Source organism: Fusarium odoratissimum (assembly GCF_000260195.1).
Source record: "Fusarium odoratissimum NRRL 54006 unplaced genomic scaffold supercont1.3, whole genome shotgun sequence".
In the NCBI taxonomy this organism is placed as follows: Eukaryota; Fungi; Ascomycota; class Sordariomycetes; order Hypocreales; family Nectriaceae; genus Fusarium; species Fusarium odoratissimum.
The window spans coordinates 477,366-501,979 of record NW_022158689.1 but is presented as its reverse complement, the minus strand read 5'-3'; the positions used below and the strand labels follow the sequence as shown (position 1 = coordinate 501,979).

The following is a 24,614-nucleotide window of genomic DNA, read 5'->3' as shown; positions in this document are numbered from 1 at the left end:
GTGAGCCTCAGTGACATGTCAGCTGGTTTATGCGGTCACACTTGAAATCATTTTGATATTTAGAGTATTGATATTTTATTAGAATCCAAATTCCATAAACTAGAAGCACATAAAGGCCAATGCCGCTAAAAAGAGACCTGGTATTGTTTCAATTTGCAGTAAGAATTATAAAGACAAATCATAAAAGCATTCGTCAGTTTGATATATATAAAGCCGTCATCTTTCCTCCGCAAATCCCTTCCTACTAATTCCTTTCCCCTAACCCATCTCAACGGTAGTTGTTATCAGAAGGCATCTCATGGACCTGGCCATCCTGAAGTCCCTGATTTCCCTGTGGGTGTAGTTCCTGCGGCTGTGCCTGAGGAGGATATGGAGAGCCCTGAGGATACTGACCCCACGCCTGGTTTTGCACAGGTGTAGTGGCAGTCTGCGCCGTGATCATAGACTCCCTCCACTCAGATTGTGTAGGCGACGTAACGTCAGATTTAGGGTAATGCTGCGCCATAGGGGGTACAGTATCACCATAAGGGCCTGGGGAAGGCATCGATGAAGCTGCTGTCACGGATGGTTGTTGGGGTGACGGTTGAGCGGCGTTCTTGTTCTTGTTCTTTCGCCAAAGCCAGAATGCGCCGAGAACTACCAGGGAGAGTGCGACGAAACCGCCAATGGAGCCTCCGACGATAGCACCGACGGGTGTTGAGCTTCCGCCGCCGCCTGAATCCGATTCAGTGGGCTCAGCTTCTGAAGTCGTCGACGAAGGTTCCTCTGTCGATGATCCAGACTCGGAGCTTGAGGCAATAGTTGATGAAGTTTCGTCAGAAACCATTGTCGTAGAGAAGCTGCGGCCCTTTTGACTGGTGTATGTAAACTCAACATCCTGGGCGGCTGTCACTGATGCCGTTGCGCATCTGAAGCCAACAACACCTGAAGGATAGTTATATGTTCCGCAATAAGGTGAAGCCGTATTGGTGCTAATACAGTCAGTTATATACTCACTATCAAGCCAATTGTCTCACTCACCAAAGGAGGTTATACTGGTTACTCTGACAAACATCATTGCAGAGTTTCGTATCCAGAGCATCATCCCTCTCCAAACAGCGATTGTACGCCTGAGTGCCGCAAAAGATCGCAGTAGCATACCGCAACTCCCAACTACACTTGTCTCCGTTGGCGCAAGTAATCGCATTTCCAGGTGAACCAGACAAAAAACCGCATGTTGAATCAGGACTAACAACAAGCGTGAACGTCGATTCCGCAGCAGTAGTCTCCTGTCGTTTCCCCAGCGCCAAATGCCTCAGATCAGAGATCCCCACAATGGGGGTCGGATCAGGCTGATACATGTAGCCCGCATCTCGTCGCTTTGTCGCCTCAGCGATGGCTAGAGCGTTTGCTCCGGCAGAAACACCAAGCAATAGGCCGTGATATTTCATCTTTGCGCCACAAAACTTAGCAATGACGAATTCAGTGTCAGCAGAAGAATAAAGGAAAAAGAGATGAGAAATCACGGGCGGGGTTTCTCATCTCTTTTGGAGGCAGAGCTGAAAATTAAGGATTGATGGGGGTTGGTTGGTGCTTGGAGCGAGGGTATGAGTGGTGCCAAGAACGAGGCGTTTTTTGGGATGGGCAGTTTTGGGAGACATGGCTAGGCCTTCTATGGCCGGATTAGTTGGGTTGTCACGATGATCCTGGTTAGGCGTGTTGCTTCAGGATAACGCCAAGATCTGACACTTTGTGCAGTCGGCATGATGCTCCGTTAGTTTACGGCACTGCTCGAGATGACGGTGATTCGACCTGAATGAGTCTTTCTGATCTTCTTGACTCAAAGACATACTCATCGAGGTTCATCTTGACCACCAAACATTTGTTGAGTGAATTTCCAACCCTGCCAAAAGCTGAAACAACCTTGTCGTTCCTGTCCAAAGGTCATGCAAGGTTGGCCGCGCAGGTAACCAATTCCGTCCTAGACCTGCGGATCCTAGCTCAGCCCTCTTTAGACTGCGATCCTTCAAGAAGCAACCATTAAGCGGTCAGGTTTTAATGTGACAGGCCCATTGTCTCAATAACCGGGCGTCTGCGGTTATCTCTCTAGAGATTTTAAAACTCCCGCCTCGAAAGCCGCTCGAGTTCAATTGTTTCAAGCACATAATCGTCGAAAGATACTATCTGAATATTAGGTGATAACCTTGTTTCTGCAATGTAAGACGGATGACCACGCAGTTTAGAGGCACAGATATGCGGCTAGGAAATGGCCCCCAAATTATTCGCCTTAAGTTTAATAAATCAGGGAAATAAAATTCCGAGGTGCATGGCCTGTCGAGACGAATGTAACAATCAGATCTGTTGTTACAGCCATGATTGGAACGAGCTATCTGTCTTTGTGCCTGGCTTCCTATGCTACCCAGATATAATCTCATTAATATTAAAGCCGACTCGCATGGTCACATCCCATGCCATCAAAATATCTGCATCAGGCAAAGTACCCTTGAGAACTTGGGCTATGCCTACCCGCCGTCGACAAAATATCTCCAATGAAAGTGGCCTAAGTGCTCAATATAGCACCCCTACTGCAAGCCAAACACCACCTATCGCAATCACAGCAAGATACTGATCTGCCTGGCCTACTCTCCGATATCTACCTCTTCAAACCTCGCGCACAAGATTCCCGGCCAGGTCCAGAGCCGCTTGGCCTATTCTTTGGCAGGGCCGTAATCAAGATCTTGCTCTCCTCCGTGCCCAACTGGTACACCAGCGTCACAGGCTGCGGCCTTCCGTTGATGAAGTCCGGTAGCTAAGTGCTCCTTTTGTTTGGCAATAGAGGTAAATGTAATGACGCAGATGTCACATTTGTATCATTGTTCGGCCAGATTACGATCTCTTTGTGCTTGCGATCTTCGTGCGTGCTCACCCATCCCCGCTGAAACAGAATTTGTCATCGGGATCTCTCAGACTGTCCAAGACCCAGCATGGAGGTGCAGCTTTGGCTCATGCCGCTGTTGCCAAATCCTTTCGTAGTATCATGAAGAATACACGACTCGCCATCATTTATGGCGCAGGACAGGAAATATGGTCCCCACGAGAAGGATCGCACGTCACTCATGTAGCATTCATGGCAGGCTCACACGCCAAAAGAGGCTCTCTCTAAACTATCCTTGCATAGTTCGACTGCGCTCGTACAAGGAGCGTCAATTCTCAGACACCGGTAAAAATAGCTCAGACACCATAGACAAAGATTTCCTCAAAACGGCAGTTGCGACAAAAGTTGCGAGCAGAATCTAAGTTCTATGTGGTAATTATAAGCTCTCAGTCCTTCTTCAGCGTGGAGGTGAATGTTCCTTTGTTGATCTGGACTTGGATGTTATGTTCTCCTGTGGATGTTATCTACAGAGAGTTAGAAGAGGGTTGCTCACTAAAGGAGGAGTGTTAAACTACGCCCTGCATATCCAGTCTGAAGTCGATGTTTTTGTAGATTATCTCTCAGCCACAGGTCATCTTCAAGGAGCTTTCTCAAACCCACAGATGGATTCCCGTGATCGCCGTGAATGGTCAGGCATTGCGATTTTGTTTGTTGATTGATGGTAGTGCAGTGGAGGCTAGAAGCTGGAAGCTGGGTAGAGGGCCTTGCTTTCATCGCAAGCAATCCCCTTTCATCCCACCTGTCATCATCGCAGGCCGACGGTTCAGTGAGGCGCATGAGCTATTTCACAGCGGCGATTTTGTAAACTGCTAGATGTGTTATAGCTGGGTTCTACGGCTGGAAGCATTTTTTCCTCTCTAGAAGTTGAGATGAAAATGGGTAGCTTTCCTGAGCATGATCAAGGTTTGGATGGAAGGTGGTGGTGCTAGTTCTACTATTGTCAGGAACTGGATGGGTTTTCGGATGAAAGGAAATCAACCACGGCCAAGTGCCTCCTTGTTTTTAAAAAACAAGAAATGAAGTTTGTTTCCCGTTTTTTTTTAGCATGAAAGAAGGGATCTTGTCGACTATTTATACACAGGACAGAAAAGAGTTTACGCTTAGTAAGTCATCGCGACTCATCACTGAAGTATAAAGAATATGCTAGGCCTAAAAGGTGAAGTTTAATGCGTGAAGTGTAAGCAGCATGGTTTCTTCTTTTATGTGCGTCCCCTTACCTTTACGCTGAGAAACCAGGTGAAGGTTAATATGGTTTGGTAGACTGGGCAAAAGAATTGTCTTATCTATACAGATGAGTTTTAAGGACCATAGTAGGGCAGAAGCTTATGTGTTGAAAAAGACATATCGTGTTCCTGTCAGCTGTCTAAAGTTTAACCTTGACTATCTCCACAGCTATCTAGTATCTATAGAACTTTAAAGTATGGATGTTTTGATTTTGAGTTCGGCTTCACTGTCTCAGTTGAACCTTTTATTGAAGCTTTCTTATAGTATCATAGTTGAAGAGTTAAAGCTATTTCATTCATTAATTTAGTCCTATATCGACATCCTTCATCCCGTACTGTCATTATCATCCTCCCTCCTTTCAACACAAGTAACAGATATTTCCGTCTCAATCAATATCCTATCATCCGCCATCGAATCTCGTCGTTTTCGTCTCTTCGTGTTTGCATCCCTTGCCATGTTTCCACATTCGCTGTCCTTGGCCACATATCCAGCACCATCTTGCTCAAAAGCATTCAAACGCACAATTTGATTTCCACTCTCCGTCCCACGTGTATCATTCCCTTTTGCAACCTCCACAAGCCGATTCAAAAGGTTAAACTCAAGCTTCAACTTGATACTGTAGACAATCGCTTTGTAAGCTGTCTGAAAGTCGTAAAAGTCTGCGAATTCGAGGACCAGGATCGGAATGTCGAGAAGGATTATGATAACGTTGACAAAGAGCAGATGTCTTCTCATTCGTCGAACACCTTTCCGGTATAAAAGCCCCTCGGTCCCGAAGAACGAGGAGCACGCTTTGATGTAAATTGCCGAGATAATAAGTTCTTGGAAAAAGAACACCGTGACTTGAATCTTCTCGTAGATCTGATAAGGATGGACCCATGGATTTTTGTCGCTGCTGTTGGCGCCGTACATGAGAATAATAATCGGAATATGCAAAACAACAGCATTGGTGATAATCATAGCCAGCACAAGCTTTAGAATAAACTGGTTCCAGAAAATAAGGTGTAGTCGAGAGTATAAAACGAGCGACTGGCCCGTGACCATCAAAACCCAACCAACAGAAATAAGCGTGATATATAAAACAAAGTTATCAGAAAAGACCAAGTTCTTGAGAAGGAAGCCAATAGTATGAGGTGCAATCCCATTCGTAGCAGCCAGAAAGCTCCAAAAGTACAAGCTCTTCCGCGTCTTGAACGTCGTGAGGATAAGAACGTTGAGCTCAATAACATTGTACAAAGAAATGCCCATACAGACTGCAATGGGTATCGTTATCGAAGGGCTGCGTTGGTCGTCGCCGCCTGAGTAGCCCATCTCGAAGGCGCCTCAAAGGCAGAATTCTCTCGTCAGCTCATACTGTGAGGTGAAGAGGAGAAAGTGGAGGAGGGAGATGTCAGATTTGTAGATCAGGCAGGGGGGGCAATGTGTTAATGGATGCCCGTTGAAGGATTCTTATTACCGGGAACGTTTCCTCCGGGGAAGAGGAGGTGGCTTGTTTGGTGGGATGTAACTGGTTTGCTTTGCCACTGGTGTCATTGGTATTACCTACTTGATATGGGCGTAGATAATCACAGACTTTCGGGGAGCTATTCCGCCCCAATACGTTGCTATTCGAAGATACTTTTCTTATTTTTGCTTAATTATATACTTTGATCATACATCTGATTCCTTTGTAGAGGCCAATGCTCATATATCGTACCGTCTTCGCTCTTCTCATGTGAAGATCAACTCCCGATCCTGAATCATGCCAACCACTAATCTTAGCGTCTTTTACCCCGCGAACTAAAATAAGGGGCAATTCAAGAAATGAAACGCGCCATTGGATACAGAGTCTATACCCCTGCATATGGATTCAAGTCTCATCTCGCTTTGGGGATCTTCATTCACTTGGCAGCGGATAATTCTTCACGTCAAATCACGAAAGTAAGGCGGGAATAAATATCTGAGGGTCGTGATAGTTTGAGACATAGCACGTAGCCTTGCTTGAGGCTGACAAACTGAGACACTCGGACAAACGGAGGTCTAAAGGTTCAGCTTCTGATGCCGAGTCATGTTGGTGGTGAATCACATGTAATGTATTCAAGCCGCGGAAGATATCTCTCTCCTCACCCTAGTCGAGCTGATAGTCTTTTACAGAGCCTTCTTGTCAATCCACTTGACATGTCCAAACTTTCCTTCAGGAGTCTGAAATACATCCGCAGGTGCTCTATAGGGCTTAACCTCCGCATCCGTCAAAACCCTCGTAACATTACTCGCCTTCTCAGCCTCAACATTATATCCCGGCCCATGATCATTCCACGTGGCCATGAAGGTGTAATTATCAACTCTTGGTGTCGACTTGCTCCACTCAATATAACCAGCAGGCAGGATCACAGCATCAAAGTAGGATTGCATGAAGATCGACTTGTGCTGCGAGTTCCATGGTCGTCCGAGGGCACACTTTCCAACAAAGTTTGTAGCGATGGTGGAGTTTACGGGGATGAGCTGGGAGTTGTCGATGTAGACGCCGTATTTGTTGGTGAATGTCGTATTGGTGCCTTTCCAAGCTGTGATGCCGCCTCCGCAGCCTCGGAGAGTTAGTGTTGATTTCTCAATCCACGCTGTGCCGAAGCCATACAGGAAATCAGTCTCTCCAGCAATGATGTTGTCGTAGAAGTAGGCGTTTCCAAGTTTTCCAACGTAAACCTATGGAGTCAGCTGTGCGCGAGGATCACGAGAATGAAGACTTACAGTATCTTGGTAAGAGTAAAATCCACAAGAGTAAAAGCCCGCATTAGCCCTGCTCACACCAACCGCATGCGCAGGCCCAGAAGATCTTGGCGCAAACTCATTTCTGAAGTCGATGTTATACGCTCTGAAATCCGTGCATCCGAACGGCGTGTCCGCAGGCACAGGAAAGCCCGTAGGTCCAGATCCGGTCAGCGTAGCGTTGAAATTAGGTCCAACGGTGAGTACGCTCGTGAACACATTATCACTCAAACTTCCATTGTTCGTATTCGCAAGGTTGAACCAGATCTGAACATCATTCTGAGCCGTGGTGTTGACGTCAATATCGGCATAGAGGTCCTTGACCCAAGGCTTGTTTGAGGCGCCGATGAGATGGAGGGGACCTCGGCGGGTGACATTCAATTGCTCGCTGTAGTTGCCAGGCGCGATGAGAATGTGGCCTGCAGTTGTTGTGTTGCCCAAAGAGTCGATGGCGTCTTGGATGGAGGAAAAGTCTGCTCGTGGATCATCCTTGGCCACGAAGAGAGTTCCCTTGGGACATCCTTCTGTTGCACGCTTTGTCTGCCGTTGACATTTCTTGTAGGTGTCAACGGGTCCTTTGGGAGATGCAGTCGCAGCGGAAAAGAGAGTCGCGGCAATAATTGCCGTCTTGATGATGAAGCCCTTCATGTCGAGATACTTGACACTTGGTCCAAACCAAAATACTACGGACTCTCAGCCATTATATAAATCTACTAGGTCAACCTCGCATTGGCCGATCCTCCTTCATTTAAACCCCCAAAGCATATAACCAGATCCAAACTCACATATTAAAATCCACAAATCACATTCGAGAATGTATATTATCTGAAAGCTTATTCGGATATTCGATGCCGTAGTTAATATAATCCTCGATGAGCCCCCGGCAATGGAACCTCACTAACGTTAGTTCTGTCAAGGCACGATCGGTAATTAAAATTCCACCAACGAAAGCGTTGAATTGGAAGTTGATAGCGGCAAAGTGACGATGTTCAGATTGGGGTCTTTGCGGGGGAGCAAAATCAGGCTAATTGGGGTTGGGGTTCTGCGGGGATGGGCATGCCCCCACGGGGTAATTCTCGTTCTGACTTCATAGTTAGAGAATGAGAACGAGTATTCCAGGATAGTTGAGCAGAGTTTGGTAAGCAGTTGTGTTATCTTGCGATAAGTAAAGTGGGTGGCCGGTGTGATCTCACCGGACTTATCACGATCAAGGCCACATCACGCTTCACCTCTGTGGCATCATGCCAACACATTGTAACACTTACTTTCATATGCAACAGATATTAAACTTAATTAATAAGTCTATAAAGTGGCAGTGCTCTGCATTTATGGTTAACAGTACGACTATCTCCACTCATTCCCTGATGCCGATGAAACAAGCTTGAAGGCGATCACGAATCATTCTACCTCCTGCGGCTCAAAACCTCGGCGCCCTAAACCTCCCCTTCTGGCCACTATAACCGCTTCATCAGATGAATCACTCATGCAACATCACATCAAACCTCTATCAAGATCGCCAAGCCCGACATGTCTGCCCACATACCGAAAGCCACGCATGCCCGTTTCAAAGCTCTATATCAATTTGTCACTGTTCTTAATGCACGCAAACATGAAATATCACTCTAAAACATGAATCAACACGTCAAACATGAAAAAACATATCTCGGCTATATATCCAAGTGGCTGATGAAACACTCTCGGCGCCCACGTAACCGTACCCTGAAACAAGCAAAGTTTGCAAAACATCTTGGCTGCTAGCGAATTTGTCATATCTTGCGAGAGAGCAACTCTATCCAGATTCTTGTCTCAGCTCGAGTTTCGGCCCAGAGATGAGGCTCGGCATGTGCCCGATCATCAGTAATTTCAAAATGTTATAAGATCATCTTGAGTTGCAGTCGGGAATAATGGTCTGATTTACAGATCAGTCTACCTTTCTTACCTTCTTTGAGTGATCGAAATTCTCTTCTTTTTTACCCTCCTGGTGAGGATTCATAAGTGTTAATTTCAATTTTGCTAGTTGGCTGGGCCTTCTTTACGATACGCTCATTACCAACCAACTTTTGAGTTACGTTTTTGTTGATAATATTAAGTATGTTGGCCAAGACTCTCTTGTGGGCTGCAGTTGCTACTGCTATGCCACTCGTTGAAATGTCCCCACGGGAACTTCATGAACTAGAAGTTCATCAGCCAGTCTCGAGTAAGTCCCCTTCATACTCATCCAAAGAGTCACACTAATACTTGCCAGTCAGGAAGAATCCACCCCTCGAAGCCCGAGCCAACAGAATCATCCCCGTCGTCGTTGGCGGTGCTCAAGATACCTTCGTTCCTAACATGATTCGAGCAGCAGCGGGAGACGTGATCCAGTTCCAGTTTAGTTCTGGAAACCATACCGTCACTCAAAGCTCCGAAGACTCTCCATGCCAGCCACTTCAGGCTACACAGACTGGCGTCATTCACAGTGGTCATATTCCTTTCCAGGCTGGACAGACAACCGTTGGAACATTCAATGTTCCTCTCAACAACACGGAGCCCATATATCTGTACTGTGCTACCGGACCACATTGTCAGATCGGTCAGGTGATGGCCATCAACCCGTAAGTCCAACTCCACTCTGTACGGCACAGCTACTAACCAGCCCCAGCCCCTCAGAAGAAAACTTGGTTCAGTTCTCCAAGAAGGCAGCCGGTGCCCTGGCCAACGTCGATGCTGGAGCAGCTACAGGCGGAACAGTTGGAGAGATTCCTTTGGCTGAGGCAGCGTTTACTCCGGCCGAGGAAGAAGCTCCTCCTGCACCCCCTGCTGAGAGTCCCCCTGCTGCAAGCTCTCCTGTACCTTCTGCCCCTTCTCCTCCAGCTGAGACGCCTTCCAGCACTCCTGGGGCAGCGGCTATGGAAGCACATCACCGCCTTGGATATTAAGCGAGTCTGAGGAATGGTTTAGGAAATACTCAGTTCAAGACGCTCCCTCAACTTTTAGATCTCTAGTTAAATACATCCCAAAGCCTATTGATCTCAAAACTTGTTCTTCCTTCTCATATTTATCTAACATGAAAGGAACTCTGCATAATGCCGTTATCTTTCAGTCCGTTCATGGTATCACAACCTTTTTAAATTCTCAGCATCATCTATGTCCCACTCTACTCCCCCCTGGCCAACCAGAAACCATAAGAGGGTTACACAGATACTTCGTTTGAGTTGGCTAACAAGCTTTTCGCCGTTGAGAACAACTAATTTCCCAGTTGACAGCCTCGCCAGTGCATAACAGTGCTGAAAGTTTAAGCCTGTTCTATTTTGCTTGCTCGGGCTGATTCACACTGCGGTCTGACATATTTCTTTCTCATCTCTCACCACTCCGGTTTTCCAAAACCCGCCTCCTGGCTGTGCATTCGCAGTCATCACCATGACTCTGCTTTCTCTTCCTCCAGAGATTGTTGACAAAGTATGCGAGCTATTGTGCAGCCACTGTCAAACTGAGCCTCTGTCTCACTTCCCCCACAAACAAGCCCTTGTCACACCTTGCCCAGATCAAATCTGGGAACACGATGCTGAAGGAGCCAAAGCCCTCGTCAATCTCTCCGAGACATGTCAAGCTCTCAACGCCTTGACTCTCCCCCATCTCTACCACCGCGTTCGACCCGACAAAGATATCCTCGACACTTTGACATTTCGCATCTATAGCCCAGATCATCGTCATGAAGTCTTCAAATTCGCCCGCAGTCTCAGTTTGACAGATACTTTGACGCGTAGGTACATCAACGGTCAACGGCTAGATGCTGAAGAACAAAGCTTCAGTTTTGATGCCATGCTGAAGATGATGCCAAAAATTCAGCTCTTGCACCTAAGCTTCTACTTCATATATTATGAGCGCAATCTCCTCGAATCGACAAGGCTAGAATCACTGCGATATCTACACATCGAGGGCCCTGAGCTTGACCTAGCGACGGGGGAACCTCACAACCTGCAATATGCCAATTTGTTCCAACAGGCGCCCAAAATTGATACACTGGTCATCAGAGTCTATGACTTGTCCTGGTCGTCAAGATCAATGGGACTTGGAAACGTCAAATGCTTAAAAATCGTCAACACCTGTGTTAACCAAAGGGATCTCAAATTTCTTGTTGGTTCATGCCCGCAGCTTGAGCAATTTGTATTCATCGTCCGTGGAAAGACTTTAACTAGGCGGGAAATTGATCGTGGTTACGTGACACTCCAGACACTCCCGCAAGTACTTTCTCTACGTCAGGGTACACTACGCTACCTCGAAGTTTACTGCAGATACCGGGGGCCGCCTTATGGTGTTGCGCTTGCTGCTCGAAACACCATCGTGAGCTCGCTCAAGGACTTGATCAACCTTGAAACATTTATCTTAGGCGGTCAATACTTCCCTTTCAAGGTGGGTGAGGGGAGAAATCCACCCAAATATTGTCTTGTCGATCTGCTTCCACCATCAATCCACAGCGTCACTATCGAATCAAAAGACCAAAACTTTTACGAGCCTATGTGCGCCCTGGCTGAGGCTGTAAGAAGTGGTTCTTTTAAGAAGCTGAAGGAGGTCCGACAGTATAATTTCGACATGAAAAGGGCTTTTCTGCTTGCACGATATGAGGCGTTAGACAATGATACGTTTCGAGAGTCGGAGGAGCTTGGGCGGCGAAACAACTTCGATGAGGAAAAGATCTTCTTTCATGATATGCTATTGGAGCTGAGCAGAGGATGCAATGTGTCGTTTTGTGTCCACGAGGAGAAACTCTTTGTACGTGACCCTTTAGCGTGAGGGTGCTGCACTACTTCGTAGGAGTTTGTGGATAGCGGTAGAGATGGGATGCCTGGCTGTGCGAGCTGAAGGGCAGCAAGCATTTAGAACTCAACCGCGTTCCCGAGTTACCTACTGGCAGCCTGATTATATCTTAGTGCTTCTGAGCTACTTCGGTGACTAAGAACGAATGTTTTGCCAAGTATCTGTTACCATTCTCTGCATCTTCCCAGAGATATACATATAGTTTCACAGCTTGTCATCAACAGCCGCCGACTTTGACCTCAGTAGCCATGCTTTTATCTGAATCTGAAACAATTTTGCTATTTGCTTCCTTGTGGCCTATTGTGCTACCTCAGGGTAGTGCAGCCTAGTATGCAGGATATTTCAGTTGCATAGGCTATCTCAGCATTCACGCGTTTCCCTCACGCGTCAAGACTAATCATCGCGCCACTGTTTCTTTGCTTGTGTGACACTCACTCATATAAATCCTTTAAAGCCCACCAACTCTTTTCTCTTTTTTCTATTTCCCTCATGCACCTCGCATCCAACTCATCATGATCAAGCCTGCTCTCGATCACATGCCTCCAGAGATTCTGGCCGACATATGTTGGTATCTCTGCAGTCACTGCACAAATGATCATCTGAGTCACTATCCCCAGCCAAACTCACTCACAACTCCTAAGCCCGGAAAACTATGGGGAAAGCCATTTGCTGAGGACACCACCGGCCTTCTTAGCCTTGCTTGCACTTGTCGGGTCCTGAACAAGGCTGCGACGCCATATATCTACCACAACATCGACGCAAGAGGATGGCCAGAGGAGAAGATCACTGAATTCCTTAGGGATCGCCGCCAGCTGCAGGAGAGATCTTTCGTCCGACGTCTCACGTATGAGGTCGACCCGTTCCCCTTGTACACTCTACTATGCAGGATGCCTGGTCTCCAGCTACTCTCCTTGGTAGACCGTGGTAACTCCTTCGGTCAGACACTCGCAAGCAAAGCCCAGAAAAAGCTGCATGATCTGCGATATCTGCACCTCAAAAACACACATATCAAGGCCGTCCGTGACCTAAGCACACTGGAGAACTTGTTCGAAATGGCACCAAACATCAAGACACTTGTCATCGAGTCCCATCATCTTGAGTGGAAGACGGACCCAGAGGACCCTCCTATGATGCCGCTCGCAAACCTCACTTGTCTGAAGCTCTTCAACGTAAGTGTCGACCCGAGCATTATAGAAGGGATCCTCGAGAAATGCGGCCCTCTTGAGTCATTCATATACATATGCCAGCCAGCATGGTCTGTAACGCCCTCAAACCTCCTGTTCGCACTCGACAAATCCTCTTCGACCTTGCGTTACCTAGAATGCTGCTGGCACTCAATAAATAGTGCGCCTATGCTATCCTTACTCCTCCGTTCGCTCGAGACGTTTGAAAGACTACGGACGTTGGTTCTTGGTGGGGATTCCCTTTTTATTGGAATATCCTGCGAGGATGAGGCCACCCATACCTTCACAGTAAAGACCCTTGACCCGGCAAGTCTGGTCGAGCTTCTGCCCGCCTCTATTGTTGAGGTTCGGATCGACTCGAAACACCTCCACGGTGGTATGTACAAACCTATGGTAGCACTGGGCCAGGCAAAACAAGCTGGATCGTTTCCAGAACTTCGGTCCTTCTTGCAGAGTAACTTCGATGTTTCCGTAGTTCCTTACACCTTGAGAGACCTCAGCGAACTATCTGAGAGATACGGGATCTCGTTCCAACAAGAGACTGGGCCTATATTCCTACCGCCTGTGGCCTGTCCTCGAAGGGCCGTTATTCGGCCGGGCAGGATGCGAAGGCGCCCGGCGGCACTGCATCCACATGCACCGTAGACTTTTCGTCCAGTTGCTTTGAGGACAGTCTGTGAAGGTGGGATGATTTAAGCGCCGGTATGAAAGAGCACAACAGGGTCATGTAACTCAGTATCAATGTTACCACATTCTATGATAGCAATACAATCCATGCGCTACAGCATCTTATTCATAATTTCGTAGCTTTTTATCGCTCTCACTTACAGTATTCCGACATAGCGTTGTGCAATTGAAGGTTGGCGAATCGGTGAGTGGATTCTAACTCAATTAGATCTTACCTCTTGTGTGACTCACTCACGATCCTTCGACGCTAAGCTATACGCGCATATACGAGCCTCATCTAGAATCTCCTGCCAAGAAACCTACATATTTCTGATAGCGTATGTTGAAAGAAGACAGAATCCCAAGATTTTTCTGGGTAGCCCAGCAAATCACCATTCGCGAACCACGATGGAGGTAGCTCAGCACTTCATCAAGGCAGAGAGCCTGACCAACGTCAAACCCGCCGGCGAAGGTCTCGAATGTCTCGTTTATAAAGCAAGCTCGCCATTATATGGCCCAGTCGTTCTCAGAGTGCCTAGAGTCAAGATCTACCAGAACGCTAATGACCCAAACACCAATGCAAGTGATCTCATCCAACAAGAGATGAAGATCTACAAGCTTCTTCAAAATGATTCAGTACCTGTACCCAAGGCATATAAGTACCTTGAAGAAGATGGTTATCCAGCGATGTTGTGCGAGTACGTGGACGACGATGGAACAGAGATCACGTTTGAGGAGATGGGACGTGTAGCGGCGATGATACACTCAACATCGTTATCAGATCCATCGATGAAGACGGTTGCGTTGGAAACAGAAGACGTGTTCTCAACAATCGAACAAAGACTCAAAAGACGCTTCTCGGTGCTGTCGCAAACAGTCCCAGAGGCGTCAAGCTCGATAACAAACTGGGATCATATTCACACCATCCTCGAAGGCCTCAAGCGCTTCCCTTCAAGTCTACTTCACATGGACTTTCGCGACGTCAATCTTCGTCACAAGAATGGACAAATAAGCGCTGTGATTGATTGGACCAACGCCCTCGTCGGTCCAGCAGCCATTGACATCTTTCGCACGCTAGAGTTCAGTCAACTCGACGAGAGTTTCGTCAAAGGTTACGCCGAGATAACTACCTGGCCTGATGTCACTTCGCAAGAGGAATGTCTACTAAGGCTTGATGCTGCTCTTGTGCTGGCGCTGGTGTTCACATCGGAAGCGCCTGATGCTGAGAGGGCCGAAGTTGCGGTCTCGAGGGTGAAGGAACTCTCAAAGACTTTGGTGGAAACTACGTCGCGCCAAGGATGAAATTTTGGGTTGAAATGACCCTATTCTAGTCATGGATAAGGCAAAAGAAATGAGCTTTCAACGAGTTAATGGTACGGATTGGCGTGGTGAAATGGACTGGTTGCATTGAAAGGCGTTACTCAACTCACGCGAGCAATTCAACTGTTTTGTTACTATATTCTGGTTGATTGAAGAAATATCTGCATTCCTGATGTGTGGCATCTCTCCAAAGAGCGCCCAAATTCGCTTCTGGTTAAGAGCATGTGTCTTGTCTATCTGAAGTCTTGTTGAGACCATCCACTCAAGACTAGCCTCAGCGTCAGCACCTTTTAACGTTCAACAGACATCGCGCAGCTTCACAAGCATCGTAACAGAGCGTATTCTTAGATATTGCATTAGTCTATTGTCATAAAGTATGTGTGTATATATGCAGTCTATCGTCCACCCCAATGCACCAGCTTATCATGGCACTTATCCCAGCCCTCAAAGTACGGCTTTCTCCTCTCGTCACCTGCACCCCCAGCTCTCGCAAGATACTCAAGCACCATGTTTCCCCAAAGCCAACTCGCAGGTCCCTTGCCCGGATGCGTCTGATCCTTATACAGCATCGACAACGACGAGATCAAGCGTCCCCACTCAAACACTTCATGGCCTGCCTTCTCCGCCGTCGCGCGAGCAAGTCTCTCGAGATCATAAATGCTCGCATCTCTAGCATCGCTCTCTCGGTGCATAGTCATCGCGCGGAACATAACAGGCGCGTCTCCAAATTCAGTGTGTATCCTCTCAACAAACGTGCGGATTCGAGCAGCGACGAAGCGGATTTCTTGCCAGACTAATTGGCGAACGCGTGTTCCCATGGGATACACGTCTTTCTCGTGGTTGGCTTCACCAGCTTCCCAGAATGCGCGTTGGTCCCAGAGGCCGTTTTGCCAGAGGATCAGATCGGGGTGACCATTCGGACCGCGGACTTGGTCGTGGAGAGGAGTCCAGTATTTATCCCATCGTTCCTCGAGGGAGATCTCCTCCATGTCGTCCATCCACCACCAATCGGGACGGTATGTCATACTGCCGGCAAAGTGCCAGTGGTGGAATGTCAGGTTGAACTCGGGAATATCGCAGGAGGCGATTGTGTGTGGTTTAGGTTGCTTCATGCCGCGCTTGAACTCGCCGCAGAAGAATTGCATCATGAATCGATCGACGGAATCGCTGAAAAGAATGATGCGACGACCCCAGAGCCAGCCGAAGCCGCCGTCATCCTTCATCTCAGCAAACGCCTGAACGCTCGTCTCTCCATTGGCGTTTATCGCCTTCTTTCGTCGGGTACTCTCGGCAATTGCCTCAGCAAGCCATTGTCGCGGTGTAGAAGCAAGTTCGACGAATTCATCTTCAGGTTCCGTCGCATTAAAGATAACATTGCCAGCCGCAGGATACACAGCATAATCGGGCGCATCCGCCTCAAGCAGATCATCTGTAAAGGGGATCCATTGTGTCTTCTTATACTGATCGGTACCGTTTATATCAGCGGGAATATAAAGATATCCCGGTCTTCGATACGGATCCTCGCAGTCTAACTGTTGAACTTCAGGCGTAGAAGTGTTGGAGGCGGTGTTGTTCTGTGGTGATCTGTAGTAAAGTTAAACAATCGTTAGCGCAAGCCAAGAGCAATGCCAAGTTTTTTCGCGCGCTGTCATCAATTCCGGGGGAGCCCAACGGTCGAGGAGACTAAGGAATTTTGACGTACGGATACGAGAAAGCACTATCCCAATACTCTTCTGCTTTGTTATGTGCGTAAACCCACGGAACTTCTAATGATTCTTGGAAAAATGTGAAAACAAGGATAAAAAAAGAGAGAATGGCTGCGATGGTAACGCCCGTCATCAATGGAGAACGCGACATTGTAGACATCATCATCAAGACGACGTTTTTAAGGAAAAATACAAAAAGAGTGGCTAAGACAACCCAGGACAAACAAGAAAAAGGGAAGAAGTAACATCAATTGAACAACCTGGGGTCGTACTCTATAAAACTCACGCTCCTTATCCCAAACACTCCGTCCTGCGATTCCATCGCTCCAGAAAAAACCAAGAAGAGAGTGTTGATCATTCTCCACTACCCCTTAATAACCTGTTACATGATTTGATGTCGGAGTGTATAAGAAACAAGGAATAAGGTCCGACGCGTAACAGAAGCGGCAGTTGTTGCACGGGATTATTTAACTTCTGACACTGGGCACATGGGTCCCTTGGTTTCAGAGTGTGGGTTTGCACGTATCAGATGCGAATAAGCCTGAGGCGATCGCAATGAGTGCGGTTCCACTGGATGATGAAAGATGTCACTGCGGCTGAGGATGATTCATTTAAAGTGACGGTCGATCTATGATGATAAGTCATGCGAGATTTATTCTACGAGATGAAGTTCATGGGTTTGAGATTATTGAGATTATTGAATGATGCGTTATTGAAAGAGTGGTTGAGTTGAGATGCTAATTTAAGCTTACCGATCTTTAAAACGCCCTCGGTTCTAGAATCATGCATAAAAGCAACGCCACTGCCAAGATGAGCTTGGCAACTCTAAACTGTGTGCCAAACAGTGAAGCCAGACATTTGGTAACAAGAGCAGCTGAAAATAGCATTCCTTGCAGGGTGCCATTTCCAAATTGATTGAAACATTGGAATAGAAGGGTGTATTGAAACGTGAGATGACATGACGGGAAAACTTGTGGAAAAGTGCAAAAAAATCGACCACGCCAGGAGTCGAACCTGGAATCTCTAGAGATTTCTCGATTTGCTCGAAAGCCGAAATCTAGCGCCTTAGCCATTAGGCCACGCGGCCCGATCTTGTTTGTTGAAGGACTAGGGTGTCAGCGGTATCCATGAATGGAATTGGCAGCAGGTTCTTGATTGAGATCCGCCTCGCTCAGCAGTGCGCTTGGATCATGGTTGGGCTGTTGATGCGTTACAGACTTTCAAGGCTATCGTGAGGCTGGATCTAAGGCCTTTCACGCGTTGAGTTTGTGTTGATGTGGCTGTGAACTGAGTTTCTTGGATACGTTGCTTGTTTCACAGGCCACGACTCAATGAACTTGGACAATGCTGGTACTTGAGCTCATCGGGAATTAATACTGCTGTATCGTTTCATTCATAAAGAAGCACTAGAAACAGAATATTTTCATATAAAACATTCTGATCCTTCATATGCTTCCAGCCTCATCTTCGCACACCCTTCACACTCTAGTCGCCGATTACCCTGAACTGAACTCAAAAACGTCAGCGCTACAGCAGCACCGGTCGGCTCGGGCGGTATGGATTGTCTTGGATATCGGTAGGTATCTGTGATTGCAATTGCATCTTCAACTCGAGTCGTAACGCGATGTGATGAGATGGTTGTGTGATAAGACTTGGCTGTCATGGCGTCTTGTGAAGATGGGTTGACAGGCGGGGTTTGTTCCATTCAGCGATGAACCGCAACACCGCCATTTCATTGCTCAATCAATGAAGTAACTTCACCTCAAGATACTATATAATATGTAAACCTCATCTCTTTCGTAATGCCTCAACTTACGCAACTCAATGAATCCATGCTCCACAGTCAACAACAAAGCTTAACTGATCCTTCAAAGCAAACCCCGACTTCCGAACCTCTTCCTCCGCAATCCCCCCCGGCCCATCGCCTCTTCATGACGAGCAATTGCGTCAGGAACAGCTCGATGGCAGCATTGCCGCGCCCGATGGCACAATGCGCCAGTCCCAACCAATCACCACACACACACAGCACGCAATTGCGAGCCTTGCCCCTCTGGGGTCAAGTGAGGGGCTGATTATGGTGGGGGGACACCCTTTTTAGTGAGGGGTGCTGTATCTGTATCGCGATGCTTCCTTTTTTTGGCGGGGTTGTCATGATGGGCCTTTAGAACTTCATTAAGAGGGTTAGAGATATTGTGACTGGGATACTGTAGCTTGAGTAACTAAATAATGATACAGTCAAAAGAGGTAAATATGTGTTAGTTACTCGAAAAGAGGATGCATTCGTACGCATGAGGAATGGAATGTTCAGGGTCTGAGGGGTTACCGTTGCAACGCCAACACCAACATCCGAACCCCCCCAAGCTTGGCTTTCCAATCACCAATATCACTACCCTCGTGGCGTATTCAAATTGCCCGGGCCAAAAATCCAGATCGTCATCTTAGCTTAATAACGCAAGCCTCTTCCAATCTGCCACTAACCTAACACCTCCGCTCCAACAAGGTGCAAGCCAAGCTCTCCCCAAGAAACCACATCGCCCTATATAATCCCCCTCTCCACCCCTCCCTCCCTCAAAACACCTTCTCCTCTTCATTTTTCTTCTCATCACTCACAACAAATCTACTCAAAAATGTCTGCTCCCGCTCCCCTTCGTCTGGGCTCTACCGCCCCCAACTTCCAGGCCGAGACCACAAAGGGCAAGATTGACTTCCACGAGTTCATCGGCGACAACTGGGTCATTCTCTTCTCTCACCCTGAGGACTACACTCCCGTCTGCACCACTGAGCTCGGTGCCTTTGCCAAGCTTCAGCCTGAGTTCACCAAGCGTGGTGTCAAGCTGATTGGTCTCTCTGCCAACACTATTGAGTCCCACGAGGGATGGATCAAGGATATTGGTGAGGTTACCGGCGGCAACGTCGAGTTCCCCATCATTGGCGACAAGCAGCGCCAGGTTTCTCTCCTCTACGACATGTGAGTCTTCTTTATACATATCATGGTTGGGTTTATAAGCTAATGGTGTTCAGGATCGACCAGCAGGATGCTACCAACGTAGATGAGAAGGGCATCGCCTTCACCATCCGATCCGTCTTCATCATCGACCCCAAGAAGACCATCCGCACCATCTTCTCCTACCCCGCCTCCACCGGCCGCAACGCCGCCGAGGTTCTCCGCGTCATCGACTCCCTCCAGACCGGCGACAAGTACCGCATCACCACCCCTATCAACTGGGTCCCCGGTGAGGACGTCATCGTCCACCCCTCGGTCAAGAACGAGGAGGCCAAGACCCTCTTCCCCGAGTTCCGCATCGTCAAGCCTTACCTCCGATTCACTCCTCTCGCCAAGGAGAAGGTTCTTCCCCCTCAGTAAATTAGTTGCGAAAAAAGCGGTTTAATATTATGATACCTTTGCAGATGGGCGCAAAAAGGACGGGGATTAGTACACCATGAGATTGAGGTCTTGTGATGGAACGACTGGTCCGGAATAGATTAGTCTAGATTTGAGCCATTTGTGATAGCTCTGAGATGAAATAAATGAAGAAATGATCAAACTATATGAATAAGTGCCCGAGAAGTCATGAGAACCTCTGTTTATTGTTGACACGTCCCTCATGCGACTAGGTTATTTCTGATCGCGGGGTTTCGGGCCATCGGTCACCGATACCGGCGTTAAGCTTTCAGGGTCCACACAAGCTTGTGTGAATCCATTATAACCTCGGCGGAGCAAGAAAGCCGGGCTGAGGATCATGACTTCAAGAAAGCGATTGTTCATCTAGCATGTATCTTTCGAAGTGGTGTCTAGGCTTCGTATCTTCAGCTTTGAAACCACGGTCCTAATTACCCTGCGTACACAAGATTACCATACGCATGAACTATAGCTCAACAAGCCAATGCACAAGAAATGCTGGTATGCTTACAGATCTGTCGGTTTATTCTTAGTTTAAAGGTATATGAACTCGTGTATCTGCCGCAAACGGAAGCGCTGTCTCGTTGTACTATGCTAGGATCACCAACTCGAACCAGGCTCTATTCCATCTTTCCGCCCCAGCGCTTCAAGCTCACTTCTTCACAAACTCAATCTTCCTTGCCAGCCAACATCCGATCGTCACACCAACAACAGCACCCTTCTCATCCCTATGGAAGACGAGCGTCCAATCCCCAGGCGGCTTTGCATCCATACCTCTTGGGTTCGCAAGGGCCCAGACATCCCCTCCAAGATATCTCATGAACTGAGCTGGACTATGACCCAAGAATCCCTCAAACGTGCCAAACATGAGTCCACCCTGGTCAACACAGTGGAATATGGAGCCAATTTCTTCAGAGTAAAAGTCTCCTGTGAAAGCTGAGTTGTCGACGGGTGTATCGCCAATCTTGAGGCGCTTTGCGTTCAGGGTTCTGTTCTCCTTCAGACGGTGAATGCGAAGGTTGTCGCCGTCGACGACGGCTACCATTGCACGAGATTCACCGCGTTCAGGGTCCGTCAGATTGACGGGCTCAGCGTAGTTGGCATAATTAACCACGATCTGTCCCTTTTTACCATTCTTGATCGTGACAGCCAATTGAGTGCCATCGTCAAGATAGATACCCGGCCAAGCAGGCGATGCATCAACAAGCGTAGGCGGCGGAGGCTTTTGAAGAGCCAAAGTAGTCTGGATGATATGTTCGACAAGTGTTGCTGCATCAGCTTCATGGTTGAACATGGCCACAACTGAAAGACGCTCTTCTGGTACATGAGCCCGATAAAGCCTGAAACCACGAAGAGCACCACCGTGACCGATTCCAGAAACACTGCCGTATTGACTATGACCAAGGCCTTGGGAGTATATCGAAGGAACTCCGTCTGTGAAAGACGTAGGCTTGAAGATTGCGCGGTACCAGCTGTTAGGATCGAACAGGCTACGATCCAGGAACGACTCGTAAGCGATCATATCGCCGAGCGAAGCGATGATACCTGCATCGCCAGCCCACTCGATGCGGTTCTCAGCAGGAATATAACCTCGGTCCTCATCACCTTCATATCCAACGCAAGGCGGTGGAAGTTTCGCCGTGTCTGCACCAAGCTGAGCAGTCTTCATACCAGCCGGCCCAAAGATGCGTGCATTGAGGAGATCTGAGAGTGATTCTCCAGTAGTAGCTTCGACGACTCGCGCTACGATGTTGAAGTTGGTGTTGCAGTAAGAGTACTCCGTTCCGGGTGTGAAATGCGTCGACTTGATCGTCTTCAACACCTTCTCATTATGCTCAGCAATCGAGTAAGGATCCTCAGGCTTCGCACCCCAGAGTAAAGTAATAGCCCAATAGTCGCGAATGCCAGATCGATTGTTGCACAAATGATCAATCTTCAACTCCCCAGTCTTGGCAAGCTCTGGAAGAATCTCTTTCAACTTCTCCTCGAACTGCGTCTTCACATCTCCCTTCTCCGCCAACTTCGGCGTGGGATTCTTTTCCAGATCTGCAACTAGTCCACAGAGCATCTGCTTTGAGATCGAGCATATAGGAATTAGGGTATCATCCGTCATGGGAATTCTGCGGTTGAAGTCGGCGTAACCCCAGACGCGCTGATCAACGAGGGCTCCATCTGAGAGAACGGCAACGGCGCCGCCTGGACCGCGGATGCGGGCTGGGATCGCCTTTAGGATATCTTGGACTATTTCCTTTGATACGGGCATTTTGTGATGACGGTGGTGTTGGTTATGAGTGCGGGGTTGGAGAACTGAGTGAGACCACATTATACGGGAGCCAGTGTCGTAATTGGAAGGTGGGACAACATGCACTTTGATAACACAGCAACTACGAAGCTCATCATGGTAGGTACCTTGGATAGCATCGCGACCACTAAATATCGGAATATCACCAGCTTCTTGTTGACGAGAGCATAAGATTTCAATGCAGTTGCCTCGTGAACTTGTTTGCTCAATTGCTAGGTATGGCCCGAGCTAACCTGGAGCTGCCTGAGCTGTCAGATATCATGTTTGCTGCGACAACTTAGCAAGTTTTGTTTACTATTTCATATCGCATCCTGGCGTGGGGCACCAATATTTGTATGAGTTATAGCCAGAGATTGATCTACAAGAATGAGACTTGGATCCAGAGCTGAGAAAGCCACAGCTGACTCGGAGCTTCGTTGTGCCGCTGATGAGCATCACTCACGAGAATGAAGATCTTCAATCATCCAAGTAACAGTAACTTATACATTGATGACCATGCAAAGGGAAGAAGCATTCGATTGTATGAAGGGATATCAAATTCATGCTATATAGCAGGCTTACTTCGACGAGCTTGTGATCAACACCCGATAAGACCCAACCTAGTCGATGCTCTTAGTTATTATTCGTGGCTATAACGTCTTGGTATATCGATGTTGGCTGAACTGCTCCGTAATAGGTCTATTGGCTTCCAGGAAGTTACCTTAAGAGTAGGAGAACTGTTCTGCTATGATGAACAAGCCCATTTGTTGAAGACGGCAAGGTGAAACTCTTGATGGCCACCTCCAAGAGACAGCTCAGAGCTTTGAAGGACAAATCATTAGCGGGCGAAAACCTCCGCTTCTACGTTGGTCCACAATATGCAGTGCTTCAAGTTTCTACAAAGATTCTGTATCGTATGTATAGAAATATGTGAGAGTCAGTTCGTGTTGTATCCTTGTCATCTTGCTTGATCATAATAGCGTGGCATAAGCAGCCACAACTACCTCACTCGAGTCACATAACACACATTATGGATCTAGGATATTGGATACTGAAACTAACTATTGTAGCAAACAATAGTTAGTTCGTTTCCTCTTGTCGAATGTGTCTGGTACATTGTGGACCAGCCACTGACCCGACGAATATCTCCACACATTCGGATCTGGTGCCTTGGGTTAGACCTGGAAAATTAACCTTCGGACATGGGAAGATCCGTCATGGCGGCAGCGTTATGATGATCTATGGGGAGACTCAAAGTCTTCGAGTCAAGGTCCCGCTGGTGACATGCCGTTCCGTCTGCATCTAGCATTGGTATCACCATATCCATCATTAAAAGCCATGTGGTTGCTATAACCACTGAAGAAAAGAGCCGAGTCGTCTGAAGGGGTAATATTGCGAGAAGACGGTGGACGAAGGCACGGGCCTTAGTGATATGTTAGTAAGGAGAGGCGGGTTTCGCGATGATTGTCAACGACTTCACAGCTGGTGGATCACTAATCACCAGCCCAGAATATCCTCAGCGGACGCCGTTGGAATGCCGCACTCTTGTGTCCCCGCATTCAACTCTATCTGAATCTACGGCCCGAGAACGTTGGTTAATTTCAACTGTACCAATTATGACTCCTCATGTTGTCATTCACCGGCTTTTGGTATATGGGTATGTTGCCTCACACGATTGGATTGAGCACCAATGCAAGGCACGAGAGATCCTTCTCGAAGTTCAGTGAGGGAGTAAAAATCCCTCACATCGCCAACTATGGTACCGGCAAAGAAATACAGCAAGGCATAAAGATTGGGAAAGCTTCGGATACATGTCGACAATAATAAACTCAGCTTTGAAGGAAACTTTGTGGTTTTTGCTTCGCCCCATCTAACGTTAGAGGAAACTCAATCCTGGATGGATCTTAGGCAGAAAATCTCCCTGTCGTTTGGACTTTGGGACTAGCCAAATCATAATGATTCATCCCTTGGTTTTATGCGCAATTGAAAATTTATGAACAAGCTAGACAAGTTGTCTCCTTGCTCATGTTGGTTGGTGATGACATTCCACGAACCCAGCTATCTGGGTTCAAAACAGGGGACCCCATGTCGCTAAAAAGCCCAGCTCCTTCCACTAGCCTTCTAGGCGCTGTCAGTTATTTTTTTAGGGGGCCCCGTCAACTAACGTGGTTAGAAGGGACCGAGGTGATGGTTCAGAATGACCCTTGACCATAATTCTCCTTTACGATGATTTGTAACATTAAGGATGAAGCGATGACAAGCCGTTTCTATAAGACCCGGGCCTATAGTAATAACATGTGCCTGTTATTATTACCAGGCATTCATTATGTCGATCCTAGTTCTTCCCCCGAGCCGCGTGTTCGTGTTTGTGTCTCCA

General features: G+C 47.6%; 10 protein-coding genes and 1 non-coding gene across 11 annotated transcripts; 5 read left to right on the top strand and 6 right to left on the bottom strand.

Moving 5' to 3' along the window:
* Window positions 1-31: 31 nt before the first annotated feature.
* On the bottom strand, window positions 32-1,550 carry FOIG_02586 (uncharacterized protein). The gene is made up of 2 exons (XM_031199918.1): window positions 1,021-1,550; window positions 32-971 (listed from the first exon to the last, which is right to left on the bottom strand). The coding sequence occupies exons 1-2, from the start codon at window positions 1,428-1,430 to the stop codon at window positions 269-271; spliced, it is 1,113 nt and encodes a 370-aa protein (XP_031069686.1). The 5' UTR covers window positions 1,431-1,550; the 3' UTR covers window positions 32-268.
* A 2,818-nt stretch (window positions 1,551-4,368) lies between these two features.
* FOIG_02585 (uncharacterized protein) lies at window positions 4,369-5,629 on the bottom strand. Its single transcript, XM_031199917.1, has one exon. The coding sequence runs from the start codon at window positions 5,447-5,449 to the stop codon at window positions 4,463-4,465; it is 987 nt and encodes a 328-aa protein (XP_031069685.1). The 5' UTR covers window positions 5,450-5,629; the 3' UTR covers window positions 4,369-4,462.
* A 522-nt stretch (window positions 5,630-6,151) lies between these two features.
* On the bottom strand, window positions 6,152-7,583 carry FOIG_02584 (pectinesterase). Its single transcript, XM_031199916.1, has 2 exons — window positions 6,866-7,583; window positions 6,152-6,820 (listed from the first exon to the last, which is right to left on the bottom strand). Exons 1-2 carry the CDS (start codon window positions 7,529-7,531, stop codon window positions 6,266-6,268), a joined length of 1,221 nt encoding a protein of 406 aa, XP_031069684.1. The 5' UTR covers window positions 7,532-7,583; the 3' UTR covers window positions 6,152-6,265.
* A 939-nt stretch (window positions 7,584-8,522) lies between these two features.
* On the top strand, window positions 8,523-9,894 carry FOIG_02583 (uncharacterized protein). Its single transcript, XM_031199915.1, has 3 exons — window positions 8,523-9,080; window positions 9,129-9,477; window positions 9,525-9,894. Exons 1-3 carry the CDS (start codon window positions 8,975-8,977, stop codon window positions 9,799-9,801), a joined length of 732 nt encoding a protein of 243 aa, XP_031069683.1. The 5' UTR covers window positions 8,523-8,974; the 3' UTR covers window positions 9,802-9,894.
* Window positions 9,895-10,282: 388 nt separating this feature from the next.
* On the top strand, window positions 10,283-11,656 carry FOIG_02582 (uncharacterized protein; the record flags this gene model as incomplete). The annotated part of the gene is made up of 1 exon (XM_031199914.1): window positions 10,283-11,656. One exon carries the CDS (start codon window positions 10,283-10,285, stop codon window positions 11,654-11,656), a length of 1,374 nt encoding a protein of 457 aa, XP_031069682.1.
* A 536-nt stretch (window positions 11,657-12,192) lies between these two features.
* On the top strand, window positions 12,193-13,509 carry FOIG_02581 (uncharacterized protein; the record flags this gene model as incomplete). Its single annotated transcript, XM_031199913.1, has 1 exon — window positions 12,193-13,509. One exon carries the CDS (start codon window positions 12,193-12,195, stop codon window positions 13,507-13,509), a length of 1,317 nt encoding a protein of 438 aa, XP_031069681.1.
* A 293-nt stretch (window positions 13,510-13,802) lies between these two features.
* Window positions 13,803-14,832, top strand: FOIG_02580 (uncharacterized protein; the record flags this gene model as incomplete). Its single annotated transcript, XM_031199912.1, has 1 exon — window positions 13,803-14,832. Exon 1 carries the CDS (start codon window positions 13,939-13,941, stop codon window positions 14,830-14,832), a length of 894 nt encoding a protein of 297 aa, XP_031069680.1. The 5' UTR covers window positions 13,803-13,938.
* Window positions 14,833-15,158: 326 nt separating this feature from the next.
* FOIG_02579 (uncharacterized protein) lies at window positions 15,159-16,937 on the bottom strand. Its single transcript, XM_031199911.1, has 2 exons — window positions 16,553-16,937; window positions 15,159-16,434 (listed from the first exon to the last, which is right to left on the bottom strand). Exons 1-2 carry the CDS (start codon window positions 16,720-16,722, stop codon window positions 15,246-15,248), a joined length of 1,359 nt encoding a protein of 452 aa, XP_031069679.1. The 5' UTR covers window positions 16,723-16,937; the 3' UTR covers window positions 15,159-15,245.
* Window positions 16,938-17,549: 612 nt separating this feature from the next.
* FOIG_02578 lies at window positions 17,550-17,643 on the bottom strand. Its single transcript has one exon. It is a non-coding gene; the product is annotated as a tRNA-Arg (tRNA).
* Window positions 17,644-18,694: 1,051 nt separating this feature from the next.
* Window positions 18,695-20,486, top strand: FOIG_02577 (peroxidase). The gene is made up of 2 exons (XM_031199910.1): window positions 18,695-19,524; window positions 19,578-20,486. The coding sequence occupies exons 1-2, from the start codon at window positions 19,184-19,186 to the stop codon at window positions 19,918-19,920; spliced, it is 684 nt and encodes a 227-aa protein (XP_031069678.1). The 5' UTR covers window positions 18,695-19,183; the 3' UTR covers window positions 19,921-20,486.
* On the bottom strand, window positions 20,453-22,253 carry FOIG_02576 (uncharacterized protein). The gene has a single exon (XM_031199909.1). The coding sequence runs from the start codon at window positions 22,217-22,219 to the stop codon at window positions 20,609-20,611; it is 1,611 nt and encodes a 536-aa protein (XP_031069677.1). The 5' UTR covers window positions 22,220-22,253; the 3' UTR covers window positions 20,453-20,608.
* Between the last annotated feature and the right edge of the window lie 2,361 nt (window positions 22,254-24,614).

Bases quoted from the DNA above. Each gene is read 5' to 3' on its own strand.
- FOIG_02586 (XM_031199918.1), bottom strand. From the start codon at position 1,430: ATGAAATATCACGGCCTATTGCTTGGTGTTTCTGCCGGAGCAAACGCT. The intron at 972-1,020 runs GTGAGTGAGACA...TGACTGTATTAG, and splicing joins AACCAGTATAACCTCCTTTG to CACCAATACGGCTTCACCTT.
- FOIG_02576 (XM_031199909.1), bottom strand. From the start codon at position 22,219: ATGCCCGTATCAAAGGAAATAGTCCAAGATATCCTAAAGGCGATCCCA.
- FOIG_02577 (XM_031199910.1), top strand. From the start codon at position 19,184: ATGTCTGCTCCCGCTCCCCTTCGTCTGGGCTCTACCGCCCCCAACTTC. The intron at 19,525-19,577 runs GTGAGTCTTCTT...AATGGTGTTCAG, and splicing joins GTTTCTCTCCTCTACGACAT to GATCGACCAGCAGGATGCTA.
- FOIG_02583 (XM_031199915.1), top strand. From the start codon at position 8,975: ATGTTGGCCAAGACTCTCTTGTGGGCTGCAGTTGCTACTGCTATGCCA. The intron at 9,081-9,128 runs GTAAGTCCCCTT...AATACTTGCCAG, and splicing joins AGTTCATCAGCCAGTCTCGA to TCAGGAAGAATCCACCCCTC. The intron at 9,478-9,524 runs GTAAGTCCAACT...AACCAGCCCCAG, and splicing joins CAGGTGATGGCCATCAACCC to CCCCTCAGAAGAAAACTTGG.
- FOIG_02579 (XM_031199911.1), bottom strand. From the start codon at position 16,722: ATGATGATGTCTACAATGTCGCGTTCTCCATTGATGACGGGCGTTACC. The intron at 16,435-16,552 runs GTACGTCAAAAT...ACTTTACTACAG, and splicing joins GATAGTGCTTTCTCGTATCC to ATCACCACAGAACAACACCG.
- FOIG_02584 (XM_031199916.1), bottom strand. From the start codon at position 7,531: ATGAAGGGCTTCATCATCAAGACGGCAATTATTGCCGCGACTCTCTTT. The intron at 6,821-6,865 runs GTAAGTCTTCAT...CTGACTCCATAG, and splicing joins TTTACTCTTACCAAGATACT to GTTTACGTTGGAAAACTTGG.
- FOIG_02585 (XM_031199917.1), bottom strand. From the start codon at position 5,449: ATGGGCTACTCAGGCGGCGACGACCAACGCAGCCCTTCGATAACGATA.